The following is a 20425-nucleotide window of genomic DNA, read 5'->3' on the forward strand; positions in this document are numbered from 1 at the left end:
CATAATTCCGGCATCGTCCGCGGCAACTGTCCCTATGACGATGCAACCTGTGAGCCCAAGAGGTCAACCAGCACAGGTACATACCTGGAACTAACTGTCCCTATGACGATGTAGCCTGTGAGTCCAAGGGGTCAACCTGCACAGGTAAATACCTGGAACTAACTGTCCCTATGACGATGCAGCCTGTGAGTCCAAGGGGTCAACCTGCACAGGTAAATACCTGGAACTAACTGTCCCTATGACGATGTAGCCTGTGAGTCCAAGGGGTCAACCTGCACAGGTAAATACCTGGAACTAACTGTCCCTATGACGATGCAGCCTGTGAGTCCAAGGGGTCAACCTGCACAGGTAAATACCTGGAACTAACTGTCCCTATGACGATGCAGCCTGTGAGCCCAAGGGGTCAACCAGCACGGGTAAATACCTGGAACTAACTGTCCCTATGACGATGTAGCCTGTGAGCCCAAGGGGTCAACCAGCACAGGTAAATACCTGGAACTAACTGTCCCTATGACGATGCAGCCTGTGAGCCCAAGGGGTCAACCAGCACAGGTACATACATTAGATTTTTCCCTTACGCCGATTTCAGACAAACAGAGGAAAGTGTTCACATGAATTTAGCATAAACTGCCGACTGCCATGATCCATGTAATACCAAACTATTAGTGACTGTAAAGGCACTCACTGCCTCCCTCCCTCCCTCTCCCTCTCCCCCTCTCTTTCTCTCCCTCTCTGTCGTTCTGTTTGTCTATTCCTCCCCTCCCTCCCTTCCTTCCTTCCATCCCTCTCCTCTCTCTTCTCTCCCCCTCCCTGTCTCTTCTCCCTCCCTCCCTCCCTCACCTCTCTCTTCTCTCCCCCTCCCTCCCTCTCCCCTCCTCTCTTCTCTCCCCCTACCTCCCTCTCCCCCCTCCTCTCTCTTCTCTCCCTCTCCCTGTCTCTTCCATCCCTCTCCTCTCTCTTCTCTCCCCCTCCCTCCCTCTCCCCTCCTCTCTTCTCTCCCCCTACCTCCCTCTCCCCTCCTCTCTCTTCTCTCCCCTACCTCCCTCTCCCCCTCCTCTCTCTTCTCTCCCTCTCCCTGTCTCTTCCATCCCTCTCCTCTCTCTCTTCTCTCCCCCTACCTCCCTCTCCCCCTCCTCTCTCTTCTCTCCCCCTCCCCTCCCTCTCCCCCTCCTCTCTCTTCTCTCCCCCTCTCTCTTCTCCCCCTACCTCCCTCTCCCCCTCCTCTCTCTTCTCTCCCCCCCTCTCTCTTCTCTCCCCCTACCTCCCTCTCCCCCTCCTCTCTCTTCTCTCCCCCTACCTCCCTCTCCCCCTCCTCTCTTCTCTCCCCCTACCTCCCTCTCCCCCCTCCTCTCTCTTCTCTCTTCTCTCCCCCTACCCCCCCTCCCCCTACCTCCCCTCCCCCTCCTCTCTCTTCTCTCCCCCTCCTCTCTCTTCTCTCCCCCTACCTCCCTCTCCCCCTCCTCTCTCTTCTCTCCCCCTCCTCTCTCTTCTCTCCCCCTACCTCCCTCTCCCCCTCTTCTCTCCCTCTCCCTGTCTCTTCTCCCTCCCTCACTCCATACCTCCTTCTCCTCTCCTCTGTCTTCTCTCCCTCTCCCTGTCTCTTCCCCCTCCTCCTCTCTCCAGACCATGTAGCAGGTCTCCTGTTGAGCTCCTCTCTGAATGAGGTAGGTGTGGTTGAGACCAACAGTCTGAGGAGGAGACATCTCAGTGCCCTTGAGGAAGGAGGTGGCAGTGGGAGTAGTGGTGGAGGAGGAGGTGAGCCATGACTATAATCCATAACTGATCTATCTATTGTCTGTTTACTGTCTGTCTGTCTTCCATGATGTATTGGATGTCTCTGTAGTGCAGGGCTGGAGGATGTGAGTCAGCTGTATCTATCACCCAGAACTATTTCCTGTCTAGTTCTGTCTGTCTTGACATTCTGCCTTGTTTATATGGCTCTACATCTGTACTGGATGGTAGGTGATGGCTGTGAGCCTGTTGTAACTATCCATCAGAACTCACCTAGCGATTTAGACTTGTATTGATTGTCTAGTTGTGATGTCTCAATCTGTACTGTATAGTAGATATGCTTTACTCAGTTTACTGTATGTTGTGTAGAACATGTCATGTTTCAGGAGAATTGTTTCTTTCCTGCTCAAAGGACCATGACAGATAGAGATAAAAGTCTCCCCTCCTCCTTCCTCCTCTCGTCTCCCCTCCTCCTTCCTCCTCTCTTCTCCTCTCCCCTCCTCCTTCATCCTCTTCTCCTCTCCCCTCCTCTCTTCTCCTCTCCCCTCCTCCTTCCTCATCTTCTCCTCTCCCCTCCTCCTTCCTCCTCTCGCCTCCTCTCAACTCCTCTCCCCTCCTATCTTCTCCTCCCTCCCTCCTCTGCTCTCACCTCTTCTCCCCTCCTTTCACCTCTTCTCCCCTCCTTTCACCTCTTCTCCCCTCCTTTCACCTCTTCTCCCCTCCTTTCACCTCTTCTCCCCTCCTTTCACCTCTTCTCCCCTCCTTTCACCTCTTCTCTCACCTCCTCTCACCTCTTCTCACCTCTTCTCACCTCCTCTCCCTCTTCTCCCCTCTTCTCCCCTCCTTTCACCTCTTCTCCCCTCCTCTCACCTCTTCTCCCCTCCTCTCACCTCTTCTCTTCTCCCCTCCTTTCACCTCTTCTCCCCTCCTCTCACCTCCTCTCCTCTCACCTTCTCCCCCCTCTTCTCCTCTCCTCTTCTCCTCTCCTCTCACCTTCTCCCCCCTCTTCTCCTCTCCTCTTCTATCCTCTCACCTCCTCTCCCCTCTCCAGGCCATGACTGGCAGGGTGTGCGAGGGTGCAGACTGAGTGGAGACAACAGGGTTGGCAGTGGTAGCAGTGGCACTCCAGTGTTGGGTCTGGGACTGCACCAGGGAGAGACTGACCCAGCCAGGATAGCAGAAAACCTGGGGGCAGACACCAAGATCCTCCTGGGGACCAGCTTCAGCCAGACCAACAGGCCGCGGTCGTTAGTCCTGGGAGGGTCAGAGGGGATTGGAGCAGCCGGGGGAAGAACCAGGTGAACATCATTGATGTGGAACGTTACTGACCCGCTGACATCTTCTGAAAGAGATTTGATCTCAGTGAGAGTAGTAGTAGTAATAAAGGTAGAGGCAGAGTAACCTGTAGTAATAAAGGCAGAGTAACCTGTATTAATAAAGGTAGAGGGAGAGTAACCTGTAGTAATAAAGGGAGAGGGAGGGAGAGGCAGAGTAACCTGTAGTAATAAAGGTAGAGGCAGAGTAACCTGTAGTAATAAAGGTAGAGGCAGAGTAACCTGTAGTAATAAAGGTAGAGGGAGAGTAACCTGTATTAATAAAGGTAGAGGGAGAGTAACCTGTATTAATAAAGGTAGAGGCAGAGTAGTAGTAGTAATAAAGGTAGAGGGAGAGTAGTAGTAGTAATAAAGGTAGAGGCAGAGTAACCTGTAGTAATAAAGGGAGAGGGAGAGTAACCTGTAGTAATAAAGGCAGAGGGAGGGAGAGTAACCTGTAGTAATAAAGGGAGAGGGAGAGTAACCTGTAGTAATAAAGGTAGAGGGAGAGTAGTAGTAGTAATAAAGGTAGAGGCAGAGTAACCTGTAGTAATAAAGGTAGAGGCAGAGTAACCTGTAGTAATAAAAAGTAGTAACCTGTAGTAATAAAGGGAGAGGGAGAGTAACCTGTAGTAATAAAGGTAGAGGGAGAGTAACCTGTAGTAATAAAGGGAGAGTAACCTGGAGGGAGAGTAACCTGTAGTAATAAAGGCAGAGGGAGGGAGAGTAACCTGTAGTAATAAAGGTAGAGGGGAGAGTAACCTGTAGTAATAAAGGTAGAGGGAGAGTAACCTGTAGTAATAAAGGTAGAGGGAGAGTAACCTGTAGTAATAATAAAGGTAATAAAGGAGGGAGAGTAACCTGTAGTAATAAAGGTAGAGGCAGAGTAACCTGTAGTAATAAAGGTAGAGGGAGAGTAACCTGTAGTAATAAAGGTAGAGGAGAGTAACCTGTAATAAAGGTAGAGGCAGAGTAACCTGTAGTAATAAAGGTAGAGGCAGAGTAGTAGTAGTAATAAAGGTAGAGGGAGAGTAGTAGTAGTAATAAAGGTAGAGTAATAAAGGCAGAGTAACCTGTAGTAGTAATAAAGGTAGAGGGAGAGTAACCTGTATTAATAAAGGTAGAGGCAGAGTAACCTGTAGTAATAAAGGTAGAGGCAGAGTAACCTGTAGTAATAAAGGGAGAGGGAGGGAGAGTAACCTGGTAATAAAGGAGAGGGAGGGAGAGTAACCTGTAGTAATAATAAAGGGTAGAGGGAGAGGTAGTAATAAAGGTAAGAGTAACCTGTAGTAATAAAGGTAGAGGCAGAGTAACCTGTAGTAATAAAGGTAGAGGCAGAGTAACCTGTAGTAATAAAGGTAGAGGAAGAGTAACCTGTAGTAATAAAGGTAGAGGGAGAGTAACCTGTAGTAATAATAAAGGTAATAAAGAGGGAGAGTAACCTGTATTAATAAAGGTAGAGGGAGAGTAACCTGTAGTAATAAAGGTAGAGGCAGAGTAACCTGTAGTAATAAAGGTAGAGGCAGAGTAACCTGTAGTAATAAAGGTAGAGGGAGGGAGAGTAACCTGTAGTAATAAAGGGAGAGGGAGGGAGAGTAACCTGTAGTAATAAAGGTAGAGGCAGAGTAACCTGTATTAATAAAGGTAGAGGCAGAGTAACCTGTAGTAATAAAGGTAGAGGGAGAGTAACCTGTAGTAATAAAGGTAGAGGGAGAGTAACCTGTAGTAATAAAGGTAGAGTAATAAAGGTAGAGGGAGTAACCTGTAGTAATAAACCTGTAGTAATAAAGGTAGAGGCAGAGTAACCTGTAGTAATAAAGGTAGAGGGAGAGTAACCTGTATTAATAAAGGTAGTAATAAAGGGAGGGAGTAGTAGTAGTAATAAAGGTAGAGGGAGAGTAACCTGTATTAATAAAGGTAGAGGGAGAGTAACCTGTAGTAATAAAGGTAGAGGCAGAGTAACCTGTATTAATAAAGGTAGAGGGAGAGTAGTAGTAGTAATAAAGGTAGAGGCAGAGTAACCTGTATTAATAAAGGTAGAGGGAGGGAGAGGGAGAGTAACCTGTATTAATAAAGGTAGAGGCAGAGTAACCTGTAGTAATAAAGGTAGAGGGAGAGTAACCTGTATTAATAAAGGTAGAGGCAGAGTAACCTGTATTAATAAAGGTAGAGGGAGAGTAACCTGTATTAATAAAGGTAGAGGGAGAGTAACCTGTAGTAATAACGGGAGAGGGAGGGAGAGTAACCTGCATTAATTAAGGTAGAGGGAGAGTAACCTGTAGTAATAAAGGTAGAGGCAGAGTAACCTGTAGTAATAAAGGTAGAGGCAGAGTAACCTGTAGTAATAAAGGTAGAGGAAGAGTAACCTGTAGTAATAAAGGTAGAGGGAGAGTAGTAGTAGTAATAAAGGTAGAGGGAGAGTAACCTGTATTAATAAAGGTAGAGGGAGAGTAACCTGTATTAATAAAGGTAGAGGCAGAGTAACCTGTAGTAATAAAGGTAGAGGCAGAGTAACCTGTAGTAATAAAGGGAGAGGGAGGGAGAGTAACCTGTAGTAATAAAGGGAGAGGGAGGGAGAGTAACCTGTAGTAATAAAGGTAGAGGCAGAGTAACCTGTATTAATAAAGGTAGAGGCAGAGTAACCTGTAGTAATAAAGGTAGAGGGAGAGTAACCTGTAGTAATAAAGGTAGAGGGAGAGTAACCTGTAGTAATAAAGGTAGAGGGAGAGTAACCTGTAGTAATAAAGGGAGAGGGAGGGAGAGTAACCTGTAGTAATAAAGGTAGAGGCTGTAGTAATAAAGGTAGAGGCAGAGTAACCTGTAGTAATAAAGGTAGAGGGAGAGTAACCTGTATTAATAAAGGTAGAGGCAGAGTAACCTGTAGTAATAAAGGGAGGGAGGGAGAGTAACCTGTAGTAATAAAGGTAGAGGGAGAGTAACCTGTATAATAAATAAAGGTAACCTGTATTAATAAAGGTAGAGGAGAGTAACCTGTAGTAATAAAGGTAGAGGAGAGTAAGTAGTAATAAAGGTAGTAACCTGTAGTAAGGCAGAGTAACCTGTAGTAATAAAGGTAGAGGCAGAGTAACCTGTAGTAATAAAGGTAATAAAGAGAGGGAGAGTAACCTGTATTAATAAAGGTAGAGGCAGAGTAACCTGTAGTAATAAAGGTAGAGGGAGAGTAACCTGTAGTAATAAAGGTAGAGGCAGAGTAACCTGTAGTAATAAAGGTAGAGGGAGAGTAACCTGTATTAATAAAGGGAGAGGGAGAGTAACCTGTATTAATAAAGGGAGAGGGAGAGTAACCTGTATTAATAAAGGTAGAGGGAGAGTAGCCTGTATTAATAAAGGGAGAGGGAGAGTAACCTGTATAATAAAGGTAAAGGCAGAGGGAGAGTAACCTGTAGTAATAAAGGTAGAGGGAGAGTAACCTGTATTAATAAAGGTAGAGGGAGAGTAACCTGTATAATAAATAAAGGTAGAGGCAGAGTAACCTGTAGTAATAATAAAGGTAGAGGGAGAGTAACCTGTATTAATAAAGGGAGAGTAACCTGTATTAATAAAAGAGGGAGAGTAACCTGTATTAATAAAGGGAGAGGGAGAGTAACCTGTATTAATAAAGGTAGAGGGAGAGTAACCTGTATTAATAAAGGCAGAGGGGAGAGTAACCTGTAGTAATAAAGGTAGAGGGAGAGTAACCTGTATTAATAAAGGTAGAGGCAGAGTAACCTGTAGTAATAAAGGTAGAGGGAGAGTAACCTGTATTAATAAAGGTAGAGGCAGAGTAACCTGTATTAATAATAAAGGTAGAGGGAGAGTAACCTGTATTAATAAAGGGAGAGGGAGAGGTAACCAGAGAGTAACCTGTATTAATAAAAGGAGAGGGAGAGTAACCTGTATTAATAAAGTATTAATAAAGAGGGAGAGTAACCTGTATTAATAAAGGGAGTAGTAATAAAGGTAGGAGAGTAACCTGTATTAATAAAGGCAGAGGGAGAGTAACCTGTATTAATAAAGGCAGAGGGAGAGTAACCTGTATTAATAAAGGGAGAGGGAGAGTAACCTGTATTAATAAAGGTAGAGGGAGGGAGAGGGAGAGTAACCTGTATTAATAAAGGGAGAGGCAGAGTAACCTGTATAATAAATAAAGGATTAATAAAGTAGAGGGAGAGTAACCTGAGGAGAGGGAGAGTAACCTGTATTAATAAAGGGAGAGGGAGGGAGAGGGAGAGTAACCTGTATTAATAAAGGGAGAGGCAGAGTAACCTGTATTAATAAAGGGAGAGGGAGAGTAACCTGTATTAATAAAGGCAGAGGGAGGGAGAGGGAGAGTAACCTGTATTAATAAAGGGAGAGGCAGAGTAACCTGTATTAATAAAGGGAGAGTAACCTGTATTAATAAAGGCAGAGGGAGAGTAACCTGTATTAATAAAGGGAGAGGGAGAGTAACCTGTATTAATAAAGGTAGAGGGAGAGTAGCCTGTATTAATAAAGGTAGAGGGAGAGTAACCTGTATTAATAAAGGTAGAGGGAGAGTAACCTGTATTAATAAAGGGAGAGGGAGAGTAACCTGTAATAATAAAGGCAGAGGGAGAGTAACCTGTATTAATAAAGGGAGAGGGAGGGAGAGGGAGAGTAACCTGTATTAATAAAGGTAGAGGGAGAGTAACCTGTATTAATAAAGGGAGAGGCAGAGTAACCTGTATTAATAAAAGGAGAGATAACCTGTATTAATAAAGGGAGAGGGAGAGTAACCTGTATTAATAAAGGGAGAGGCAGAGTAACCTGTATTGATAAAGGGAGAGATAACCTGTATTAATAAAGGGAGAGGGAGAGTAACCTGTATTAATAAAGGGAGAGGGAGAGTAACCTGTATTAATAAAGGGAGAGGGAGTGTAACCTGTATTAATAAAGGGAGAGGGAGTGTAACCTGTATTAATAAAGGTAGAGGCAGAGTAACCCGTATTAATAAAGGCAGAGGGAGGGAGAGGGAGAGTAACCTGTATTAATAAAGGGAGAGTAACCTGTATTAATAAAGGGAGAGGGAGTGTAACCTGTATTAATAAAGGCAGAGGGAGAGTAACCTGTATTAATAAAGGGAGAGGGAGAGTAACCTGTATTAATTAAGGCAGAGGGAGGGAGAGTAGCCTGTATTAATAAAGGGAGAGTAACCTGTATGAATAAAGGTAGAGGGAGAGTAACCTGCATTAATAAAGGGAGAGTAGCCTGTATTAATAAAGGGAGAGTAACCTGTATTAATAAAGGTAGAGGGAGAGTAACCTGTATTAATAAAGGCAGAGGGAGGGAGAGGGAGAGTAACCTGTATTAATAAAGGGAGAGTAGCCTGTATTAATAAATGCAGAGGGAGAGTAACCTGTATTAATAAAGGGAGAGTAACCTGTATTAATAAAGGGAGAGTAACCTGTATTAATAAAGGGAGAGTAACCTGTATTAATAAAGGGAGAGGGAGAGTAGCCTGTATTAATAAAGGTAGAGGGAGAGTAACCTGTATTCATAAAGGGAGAGTAACCTGTATTAATAAAGGGAGAATAACCTGTATTAATAAAGGGAGAGTAGCCTGTATTAATAAAGGTAGAGGGAGAGTAACCTGTATTAATAAAGGGAGAGTAGCCTGTATTAATAAAGGCAGAGGGAGAGTAACTTGTATTAATAAAGGGAGAGGGAGTGTGACCTGTATTAATAAAGGGAGAGTAACCTGTATAGGTAGAGGGAGAGTAGCCTGTATTAATAAAGGGAGAGGGAGAGTAACCTGTATTAATAAAGGGAGAGGCAGAGTAACCTGTATTAATAAAGGGAGAGGGAGAGTAACCTGTATTAATAAAGGGAGAGTAGCCTGTATTAATAAAGGCAGAGGGAGAGTAGCCTGTATTAATAAAGGCAGAGGGAGAGTAACTTGTATTAATAAAGGGAGAGGGAGTGTGACCTGTATTAATAAAGGGAGAGTAACCTGTATAGGTAGAGGGAGAGTAGCCTGTATTAATAAAGGGAGAGGGAGAGTAACCTGTATTAATAAAGGGAGAGGCAGAGTAACCTGTATTAATAAAGGGAGAGGCAGAGTAACCTGTATTAATAAAGGGAGAGGGAGAGTAACCTGTATTACTAAAGGCAGAGGGAGGGAGAGGGAGAGTAACCTGTATTAATAAAGGCAGAGGGAGAGTAGCCTGTATTAATAAAGGTAGAGGGAGAGTAGCCTGTATTAATAAAGGGAGAGGCAGAGTAACCTGTATTAATAAAGGCAGAGGGAGAGTAACCTGTATTAATAAAGGGAGAGGCAGAGTAACCTGTATTAATAAAGGGAGAGGGAGTGTAACCTGTATTAATAAAGGTAGAGGCAGAGTAACCTGTATTAATAAAGGTAGAGGCAGTGTAACCTGTATTAATAAAGGGAGAGTAACCTGTATTAATAAAGGTAGAGGCAGAGTAACCTGTATTAATAAAGGCAGAGGGAGGGAGAGGGAGAGTAACCTGTATTAATAAAGGGAGAGTAACCTGTATTAATAAAGGCAGAGGGAGAGTAACCTGTATTAATAAAGGGAGAGGGAGAGTAACCTGTATTAATTAAGGCAGAGGGAGGGAGAGTAGCCTGTATTAATAAAGGGAGAGTAACCTGTATGAATAAAGGTAGAGGGAGAGTAACCTGCATTAATAAAGGGAGAGGGAGAGTAACCTGTATTAATAAAGGTAGAGGGAGAGTAACCTGTATTAATAAAGGGAGAGTAACCTGTATTCATAGAGGGAGAGGGAGGTCATAGATCTGTTCTCCTCTCTGTTGTTTATGTTTCTGCTTCTGAAAGTAAATATCCCCTTTTGGATCAGTAAATTATGAATATCAAAAGGTATTTTTAGCTATTTTTTTCAAATCTGATCTATTAATTTCTCCATCAGGCGCTGCAGACGTAGAGACAGCCCTGAAGACGGAGAGGAGAGGGACTGGAGTGACGAGGACAAGAATGACAAGAATAATACAGACGCCATCTTTGATCTGGAGGACCTAGATCTGGACGGACCAACCACAGAGAGCGTTGCTAAAACCAGCCAATCACGGAAGAGGACGGTGGAACGCAGCGCCAGCTATGGCGGTGTGGGTGTGGCCTCAGCCTCGCGGGGCACCGTTAAACGAACGGGGATCGAGACAGGCTTCGACCCGCTGTCCCTCCTGGCGGCCGAGTCCAAGTCCCAGGGAGACAGAGAGGACGACCTGGAAGTAGAGATGGATGGGGTCGCGACCCCTACGGGCCGGCGCCAGGACCACCTGGCGAGGGAGATAGAGATGTACATGAACCATATGGGTTCTCCTCTGAACAGCCGGACACCCAGTTTGGACCTCCAGGACCCCTCCAGCCCCCTGTTCCTCCACCCTCCTCCCCCACTTATCACCACCCCTCGACGGGCCAGTCTCCCCCATACCTCCCCTCTCAGGACAGGAGGATTACCTCGCTCCAGGACCTACAACTCCCCCTCGCCCTCCCAGCCTGCCAGACAGAGGCTCTGGTCCTCACCCCCCTGTCCCCGCTCCACCCCCAGCCCACAGCCCAGCCCCTACCGGGAGAGGGAGAGAGACCGGGACCTGGGTTTGCTGTCCCCGTCTCTGTCCTCCTCCTCCTTCGCCCTGGACCAGCTCCTCACCCCCACCCTGGATGTGTTGAAGAGCAGCATGTTCTCGGCAGGGAAAGGTGTGGCAGAGAAGGCTAGCCGGTGGTACTCTCGCCTGGCCACCTCCTACACCGTGCCCACCAAGGTACGCTCAGCGGTTTGTCAATGGAGGGTGTTCTACTGGTGCGTCAGTCAAAATAACACATTTCTGAATGCCGTAAGATATTTCGTAATACTGTGTGACACGAATCAAAATGTCTTGTCCACATCCCACTACCTAAATGCAGCCTCTCAGATTCTCAAACACATTACAGCAACATTTATTTTGTTCCTGAACCTCCATTGTCCACCCCCTCCAGGATGGTAACTGTGACCGTCTGAGTGTGTCCTCTTTGGGCATGGACCCCGACTGCTCCTCCCTGTTGGATGTGGATGAGGAGGGCCTGGGGGACCCAGACGGCTCCATCACCTCCCCTCAGAGAAATGGCCCCGGGCCCCGTAGGAGCCCAAGGAGAAGCCCATCCAGACGCAGTCCCCTGAGGAGCAGACTGGACAGTTCCACACACAGACAGACAGGTAACATATTTCTGCCCTGTCACTGAGGAGGAGAGAGGGGGAGGAGCTAGGATCAGACAACCAGGTACTGTCCTGTCACTGAGGAGGAGAGAGAGGGAGGAGCTAGGGTCAGACAACCAGGTGCTGTCCTGTCACTGAGGAGGAGAGAGGGGGGGAGGAGCTAGGATCAGACAACCAGGTACTGTCCTGTCACTGAGGAGGAGAGAGAGAGGGGGAGGAGCTAGGATCAGACAACCAGGTACTGCCCTGTCACTGGCGAGGAGAGAGAGGGAGGAGCTAGGATCAGACAACCAGGTACTGTCCTGTCATTGAGGAGAAGAGAGAGAGGGAGGAGCTAGGATCAGACAACCAGGTGCTGTCCTGTCATTGAGGAGAAGAGAGAGAGGGAGGAGCTAGGATCAGACAACCAGGTACTGTCCTGTCTCACTGAGGAGGAGAGAGAGAGGGAGGAGCTAGGATCAGACAACCAGGTACTGTCCTGTCACTGAGGAGGAGAGAGAGAGGGGGAGGAGCTAGGATAAGACAACCAGGTACTGTCCTGTCACTGAGGAGGAGAGAGGGGGAGGAGCTAGGATCAGACAACCAGGTACTGACCTGTCACTGAGGAGGAGAGAGAGAGGGAGGAGCTAGGGTCAGACAACCAGGTACTGTCCTGTCACTAAGGACGAGAGAGAGGGGGGGAGGAGCTAGGATCAGACAACCAGGTACTGTCCTGTCACCGAGGAAGAGAGAGAGGGTGGAGCTAGGATCAGACAACCAGGTACTGTCCTGTCACTGAGGAGGAGAGAGGGGGAGGAGCTAGGATCAGACAACCAGGTACTGTCCTGTCACTGAGGAGGAGAGAGAGAGGGTGGAGCTAGGATCAGACAACCAGGTACTGTCCTGTCACTGAGGAGGAGAGAGGGGGAGGAGCTAGGATCAGACAACCAGGTACTGACCTGTCACTGAGGAGGAGAGAGAGAGAGGGAGAGCTAGGGTCAGACAACCAGGTACTGTCCTGTCACTGAGGAGGAGAGAGAGAGAGGGAGAGCTAGGGTCAGACAACCAGGTACTGTCCTGTCACTGAGGAGGAGAGAGAGGGTGGAGCTAGGATCAGACAGGATGTAGGGGAGGGAGAAAGGACTCTTGCCAAACTAGGCCAGCAGACGATGCCTTGTGCAGTTGAGGGGCTTGAGGTGAAGTCTGATTGGAGCTCTTCAATCATGCTACTCAGACCCTCTGCCCTTCTCCTGTCTCATTAGCATCCAGTGTGCAAGTAGTGCACTGGCACTCCTGCCCTGAGTTAGCGCTTCGCTAACGGCGAGCCATCAGAGACTGTTCACTGCTGACACCAATGATAGCAGATGTTCATGGATGATGGTGTGCTCCTTCTCCCGGTTGTGTCCTGTCTCTCCTCCAGGCTTTCCTCCCCCAGACTGCTCTGATCTGGGCTCGTCTCGCTACACCAGCAATACCAGCGTCTTCCAGAACCACGCCATGGAGGTGAGGACACCACACGTACAGACCTCTCAAACTAAACCGGAACAACTCACAGGAACATTGAAACGAAGCCAACACTACAGATAGCTTTGATTTTCAGATAGAACGTTCAATCAAGTATCAATGACATGCGAGACAAAGGGACCAAGGACTCTTCTCATTCATACATCCAGGCCAAGGGGGGGTCTCTGCCATTTTGTGCCGACCCCTGATTGACCTAACGTCCATCTTGGCTCTGCTGTGTGTGTTTCCAGCTGTTGATCTCCAGCTGTTCTCGCTGTAAGACGTGTGACGGTCTGGTGTATGACGAGGAGATCATGGCAGGATGGACGGCTGACGACTCCAACCTCAACACCACCTGTCCCTTCTGTGGGAACACCTTCCTCCCCTTCCTTAATGTAGAGATCAGAGACCTGAGAGGACCTGGGAGGTACACTAGATATACACACAGACATGCAACACCTTCCTCCCCTTCCTTAATGTAGAGATCAGAGACCTGAGAGGATCTGGGAGGTACACTAGATATACACACAGACATGCAACACCTTCCTCCCCTTCCTTAATGTAGAGATCAGAGACCTGAGAGGACCTGGGAGGTACACTAGATATACACACAGACATGCAACACCTTCCTCCCCTTCCTTAATGTAGAGATCAGAGACCTGGGAGGACCTGGGAGGTACACTAGATATACACACAGACATGCAACACCTTCCTCCCCTTCCTTAATGTAGAGATCAGAGACCTGGGAGGACCTCGGAGGTACACTAGATATACACACAGACATGCAACACCTCCCCTGTTCCCCTGATATCACACCTCCTCTCCTCTACTCCTCCTCACCTCCTCACCTCCTCTCCTCCACTCCTCCTCACCTCCACTCCTCCTCACCTCCACTCCTCCTCTCCTCCTCACCTCCTCTCCTCCTCTCCTCCACTCCTCCTCACCTCCTCACCTCCTCTCCTCTCCTCCACTCCTCCTCACCTCCTCTCCTCCACTCCTCCTCACCTCCTCTCCTCCACTCCTCCTCACCTCCTCTCCTCCACACCTCCTCTCCTCCTCTCATCCTCTCATCCTCTCATCCTCTCCTCCTCTCCTCTCCTCCTCTCCTCCACAACTCCACTCCTCCTCTCCTCCTCTCATCCTCTCCTCTCATCCTCTCCTCCTCACCTCCTCTCCTCCACTCCTCCTCTCCTCCTCTCATCCTCAGGTTCTACCTGAAGAGCAGTCCGTCAGCGGAGGAGGCTGTGTCATCGTCCTACTCTGTGTCCACCGGTCTGGACACCGGGACGTCCACTCTGTCCACTCCCTGTCCCACTACTGTCCTGTCTCCTCTCTCACCCAGGATCACTGTAGAGGGCTGCCCTGGTAACAGCAGGTACACTGCACTATACACTACGCACTACGCACTAAACACTACGCACTACACACTAAAACACTACGCACTACACACTAAAACACTACACACTACAACACTACGCACTAAAACACTACGCACTAAAACACTACGCACTAAAACACTACACACTAAAACACTACACACTAAAACACTACACACTACACACTATACACAACGCACATACACACTACGCACTAAAACACTACAACACTACACACTAAAACACTACACACTAAACACTACACACTAAACACTACACACTAAACACTACACACTAAAACACTACACACTAAAACACTAAACACTACACACTAAAACACTACGCACTAAAACACTACGCACTAAAACACTACGCACTAAAACACTACACACTAAAACACTACACACTAAACACTACACACTAAAACACTACACACTAAAACACTACACACTAAAACACTAAACACTATACACTAAACACTACACACTAAAACACTACGCACTATACACTACGCACTAAAACACTACACACTAAAACACTAAACACTATACACTACACACTAAAACACTACGCACTAAAACACTACACACTAAAACACTAAACACTATACACTACACACTAAAACACTACACACTAAACACTACGCACTAAACACTACACACTAAACACTACACACTACGCACTAAAACACTACGCACTAAAACACTACACACTAAAACACTACACACTATACAAAACGCACTACACACTAAAACACTACGCACTAAAACACTACGCACTAAAACACTACGCACTAAAACACTACGCACTAAAACACTACGCACTAAAACACTACACACTAAAACACTACACACTAAAACACTAAACACTAAAACACTACACACTAAAACACTACACACTAAAACACTACACACTAAAACACTATACACTAAAACACTACACACTATACACTACACACTATACACTACACACTAAAACACTACACACTAAAACACACACTAAAACACTACACACTATACACTACACACTATACACTACACACTAAAACACTACACACTAAAACACTACACACTAAAACACTACACACTTACACACTACGCACCAACCCCTGTCCCACCACCATCCTCTCAGATAAACCCTATCCTACCACCCCTATCCTACCACCCCTATCCTACCACCCCTATCCTACCACCCCTTGTCTACCACCCCTTGTCTACCACCCCTAGTCTACCACCCCTAGTCTACCACCCCTATCCTACTACCCCTAGCCTACCACCCCTAGCCTACCACCCCTAGTCTACCACCCCTAGTCTACCACCCCTAGTCTACCACCCCTAGTCTACCACCCCTAGCCTACCACCCCTAGTCTACTACCCCGAGTCTACTACCCCTAGTCTACCACCCCTAGCCTACCACCCCTAGGCTGCCACCCCTAGCCATTTAGTTTCCTGAGATTATTAGTCAGTATTAGTATAGTGGTAGTGTCCTCTCTCTCTGTTAGTTTCCTGAGATTATTAGTCAGTATTAGTATAGTGGTAGTGTCCTCTCTCTCTGTTAGTTTCCTGAGATTATTAGTCAGTATTAGTATAGTGGTAGTGTCCTCTCTCTCTGTTAGTTTCCTGAGATTATTAGTCAGTGTTAGTATAGTGGTAGTGTCCTCTGTCTGTTAGTTTCCTGAGATTATTAGTCAGTATTAGTATAGTGGTAGTGTCCTCTCTCTCTCTGTTAGTTTCCTGAGATTATTAGTCAGTATTAGTATAGTGGTAGTGTCCTCTCTCCCTGTTAGTTTCCTGAGATTATTAGTCAGTATTAGTATAGTGGTAGTGTCCTCTCTCTCTGTTAGTTTCCTGAGATTATTAGTCAGTATTAGTATAGTGGTAGTGTCCTCTCTGTTAGTTTCCTGAGATTATTAGTCAGTATTAGTATAGTGGTAGTGTCCTCTCTCTCTGTTAGTTTCCTGAGATTATTAGTCAGTATTAGTATAGTGGTAGTGTCCTCTCTCTCTGTTAGTGACCTGAGACTATTAGTCAGTATTAGTATAGTGGTAGTGTCCTCTCTCTCTGTTAGTGACCTGAGACTATTAGTCAGTATTAGTATAGTGGTAGTGTCCTCTCTCTCTGTTAGTTTCCTGAGATTATTAGTCAGTATTAGTATAGTAGTAGTGTCCTCTCTCTCTCTCTGTCAGTGACCTGAGATTATTAGTCAGTATTAGTATAGTGGTAGTGTCCTCTCTCTGTTAGTGACCTGAGATTATTAGTCAGTATTAGTATAGTGGTAGTGTCCTCTCTCTGTTAGTTTCCTGAGATTATTAGTCAGTATTAGTATAGTGGTAGTGTCCTCTCTCTGTCAGTGACCTGAGATTATTAGTCAGTATTAGTATAGTGGTAGTGTCCTCTCTCCCTGTCAGTGACCTGAGATTATTAGTCAGTATTAGTATAGTGGTAGTGTCCTCTCTCTCTGTTAGTGACCTGAGATTATTAGTCAGTATTAGTATAATGGTAGTGTCCTCTCTCTGTTAGTTTCCTGAGATTATTAGTCAGTATTAGTATAGTGGTAGTGTCCTCTCTCTGTCAGTGACCTGAGATTATTAGTCAGTATTAGTATAGTGGTAGTGTCCTCTCTCCCTGTCAGTGACCTGAGATTATTAGTCAGTATTAGTATAGTGGTAGTGTCCTCTCTCTCTGTTAGTGACCTGAGATTATTAGTCAGTATTAGTATAGTGGTAGTGTCCTCTCTCCCTGTCAGTGACCTGAGATTATTAGTCAGTATTAGTATAGTGGTAGTGTCCTCTCTCTCTGTTAGTTTCCTGAGATTATTAGTCAGTATTAGTATAGTGGTAGTGTCCTCTCTCCCTGTTAGTTTCCTGAGATTATTAGTCAGTATTAGTATAGTAGTAGTGTCCTCTCCCTGTTAGTTTCCTGAGATTATTAGTCAGTATTAGTATAGTAGTAGTGTCCTCTCTCTCTGTTAGTGACCTGAGATTATTAGTCAGTATTAGTATAGTGGTAGTGTCCTCTCTCTCTGTTAGTGACCTGAGATTATTAGTCAGTATTAGTATAGTAGTAGTGTCCTCTCTCCCTGTTAGTTTCCTGAGATTATTAGTCAGTATTAGTATAGTGGTAGTGTCCTCTCTCTCTGTTAGTGACCTGAGATTATTAGTCAGTATTAGTATAATGGTAGTGTCCTCTCTCTGTTAGTTTCCTGAGATTATTAGTCAGTATTAGTATAGTGGTAGTGTCCTCTCTCTGTCAGTGACCTGAGATTATTAGTCAGTATTAGTATAGTGGTAGTGTCCTCTCTCTCTGTTAGTGACCTGAGATTATTAGTCAGTATTAATATAGTGGTAGTGTCCTCTCTCCCTGTTAGTGACCTCAGATTATTAGTCAGTATTAATATAGTGGTAGTGTCCTCTCTCTCTGTCAGTGACCTCAGATTATTAGTCAGTATTAGTATAGTGGTAGTGTCCTCTCTCTCTGTCAGTGACCTCAGATTATTAGTCAGTATTAGTATAGTGGTAGTGTCCTCTCTCTCTGTCAGTGACCTCAGATTATTAGTCAGTATTAGTATAGTGGTAGTGTCCTCTCTCTGTTAGTTTCCTGAGACTATTAGTCAGTATTAGTATAGTGGTAGTGTCCTCTCTCTCTGTCAGTGACCTCAGATTATTAGTCAGTATTAGTATAGTGGTAGTGTCCTCTCTCTCTGTCAGTGACCTCAGATTATTAGTCAGTATTAGTATAGTGGTAGTGTCCTCTCTCTCTGTTAGTTTCCTGAGATTATTAGTCAGTATTAGTATAGTGGTAGTGTCCTCTCTCTCTGTTAGTTTCCTGAGATTATTAGTCAGTATTAGTATAGTGGTAGTGTCCTCTCTCTCTGTTAGTTTCCTGAGATTATTAGTCAGTATTAGTATAGTGGTAGTGTCCTCTCTCTCTGTCAGTGACCTCAGATTATTAGTCAGTATTAGTATAGTGGTAGTGTCCTCTCTCTCTGTCAGTGACCTCAGATTATTAGTCAGTATTAGTATAGTGGTAGTGTCCTCTCTCTGTTAGTTTCCTGAGATTATTAGTCAGTATTAGTATAGTGGTAGTGTCCTCTCTCTCTGTCAGTGACCTCAGATTATTAGTCAGTATTAGTATAGTGGTAGTGTCCTCTCTCTCTGTCAGTGACCTGAGATTATTAGTCAGTGTTAGTATAGTGGTAGTGTCCTCTCTCTCTGTCAGTGACCTCAGATTATTAGTCAGTATTAGTATAGTGGTAGTGTCCTCTCTCTCTGTTAGTTTCCTCAGATTATTAGTCAGTATTAGTATAGTGGTAGTGTCCTCTCTCTCTGTCAGTGACCTGAGATTATTAGTCAGTATTAGTATAGTGGTAGTGTCCTCTCTCTCTGTCAGTGACCTCAGATTATTAGTCAGTATTAGTATAGTGGTAGTGTCCTCTCTCTGTCAGTGACCTGAGATTATTAGTCAGTATTAGTATAGTGGTAGTGTCCTCTCTCTCTGTCAGTGACCTCAGATTATTAGTCAGTATTAGTATAGTGGTAGTGTCCTCTCTCTGTCAGTGACCTGAGATTATTAGTCAGTATTAGTATAGTGGTAGTGTCCTCTCTCTCTGTCAGTGACCTCAGATTATTAGTCAGTATTAGTATAGTGGTAGTGTCCTCTCTCCCTGTTAGTGACCTCAGATTATTAGTCAGTATTAATATAGTGGTAGTGTCCTCTCTCTCTGTCAGTGACCTCAGATTATTAGTCAGTATTAGTATAGTGGTAGTGTCCTCTCTCTGTCAGTGACCTGAGATTATTAGTCAGTATTAGTATAGTGGTAGTGTCCTCTCTCTCTGTCAGTGACCTCAGATTATTAGTCAGTATTAGTATAGTGGTAGTGTCCTCTCTCCCTGTTAGTGACCTCAGATTATTAGTCAGTATTAATATAGTGGTAGTGTCCTCTCTCTCTCCTCATTTGGGATTCTGTTGGATTACATGATTACATCTCATTAGAGAATGTGTTTGAAGGAGCCGACTGCTGATACTATCTGCAACGGAAAACAGGAGCTCCTCCTGGTCCTAACACTGATCTGTGTGTGTGTCCGTCCGTCCGTCCCCAGGCTGTCGTCGTCCAGGGCCCAGTGTATAGAGATCCCTACAGAGCGGCGTCAGGGGGCCCTGTCCCCGGGGTCAGCTATGGTGCGGAGTGTCAGTGCCTTTGACCCCATGGAGGAACCAACTCGACTCAACCACAATGTACCCACTTCAGGCAGCCTGCCCAGCCGGCTCAACGAAGCCAGCGTGAGACAGACCCCCAAAACACACATAATACTGTGTTCACACACACACACCCTAACTTCTCAACTTTAACCCCTAACTTCTCAACTTTAACCCTAACTTCTCAACTTTAACCCCTAACTTCTCAACTTTAACCCCTAACTTCTCAACTTTAACCCTAACTCCTCAACTTTAACCCTAACTCCTCAACTTTAACCCTAACTCCTCAACTTTAACCCCAACTCCTCAACTTTAACCCCAACTTCTCAACTTTAACCCCAATTTCTCAACTTTAACCCCAACTTCTCAACTTTAACCCCAACTTCTCAACTTTAACCCCAACTTCTCAACTTTAACCCCAACTTCTCAACTTTAACCCCTAACTTTTCAACTTTAACCCCTGACCGCTAACTTCTCAACTTTAACCCCTAACTTCTCAACTTTAACCCCTGACCCTTAACCCCACCAGGACCCCCTGAGTGTTGATATGGAGTGGCGTCTCCACCACCCAGAACCAGTCACAGTACCCTACCTGAGTCCCCTGGTGCTGTGGAAGGAGCTGGAGTCCCTGCTGGAGAACGAGGGAGACCCTGTTATCACAGTGTCAGCCGTGGTGGACCACCATCCTATCATCTACTGGAACCTGGTTTGGTCCTTCAGACGTCTGGACCTGCCCAGCAACCTGCCTGGACTCATACTGACCTCAGAGCACTGTAACAGGGGATCTACGGTAGGGAACACTGTCTATACATTCCCTGTCTATATACCTCACACCTTATTCCCTGTCTATACATCTCACCCCTTATTCCCTGTCTATACACCTCACCCCCATCTCACCCCTTATTCCCTGTCTATATACCTCACCCCTTATTCCCTATCTATATATCTCACCCCTTATTCCCTGTCTATACACCTCATCCCCATCTCACCCCTTATTCCCTGTCTATATATCTCACCCCTTATTCCCTGTCTATATACCTCACCCCTTATTCCCTGTCTATATACCTCACCCCTTATTCCCTGTCTATATGCCTCACCCCTTATTCCCTGTCTATACGCCTCACCCCTTATTCCCTGT

The 20425-nt window shown here is 45.8% G+C and overlaps 1 protein-coding gene across 1 annotated transcript in view; it reads left to right on the forward strand.

Moving 5' to 3' along the window:
• Nucleotides 1-20077, forward strand: part of LOC124024150 (C-myc promoter-binding protein-like) — a gene marked incomplete at its 3' end in the record, with an annotated part of 100696 nt that extends 80619 nt beyond the window's left edge. The window contains 10 exon segments of the mRNA XM_046338147.1: nucleotides 1-76; nucleotides 1624-1755; nucleotides 2783-3029; nucleotides 9951-10803; nucleotides 11018-11234; nucleotides 12634-12716; nucleotides 12968-13143; nucleotides 13924-14091; nucleotides 19191-19371; nucleotides 19817-20077. The exon segment at nucleotides 1-76 is cut by the window's left edge and continues 83 nt beyond it. Of these exon segments, the coding sequence (XP_046194103.1) occupies nucleotides 1-76; nucleotides 1624-1755; nucleotides 2783-3029; nucleotides 9951-10803; nucleotides 11018-11234; nucleotides 12634-12716; nucleotides 12968-13143; nucleotides 13924-14091; nucleotides 19191-19371; nucleotides 19817-20077 (2394 nt within the window).
• Nucleotides 20078-20425: the final 348 nt, after the last annotated feature.

This window comes from Oncorhynchus gorbuscha, unplaced genomic scaffold, assembly GCF_021184085.1.
Source record: "Oncorhynchus gorbuscha isolate QuinsamMale2020 ecotype Even-year unplaced genomic scaffold, OgorEven_v1.0 Un_scaffold_1747, whole genome shotgun sequence".
NCBI lineage: Eukaryota > Metazoa > Chordata > Actinopteri > Salmoniformes > Salmonidae > Oncorhynchus > Oncorhynchus gorbuscha.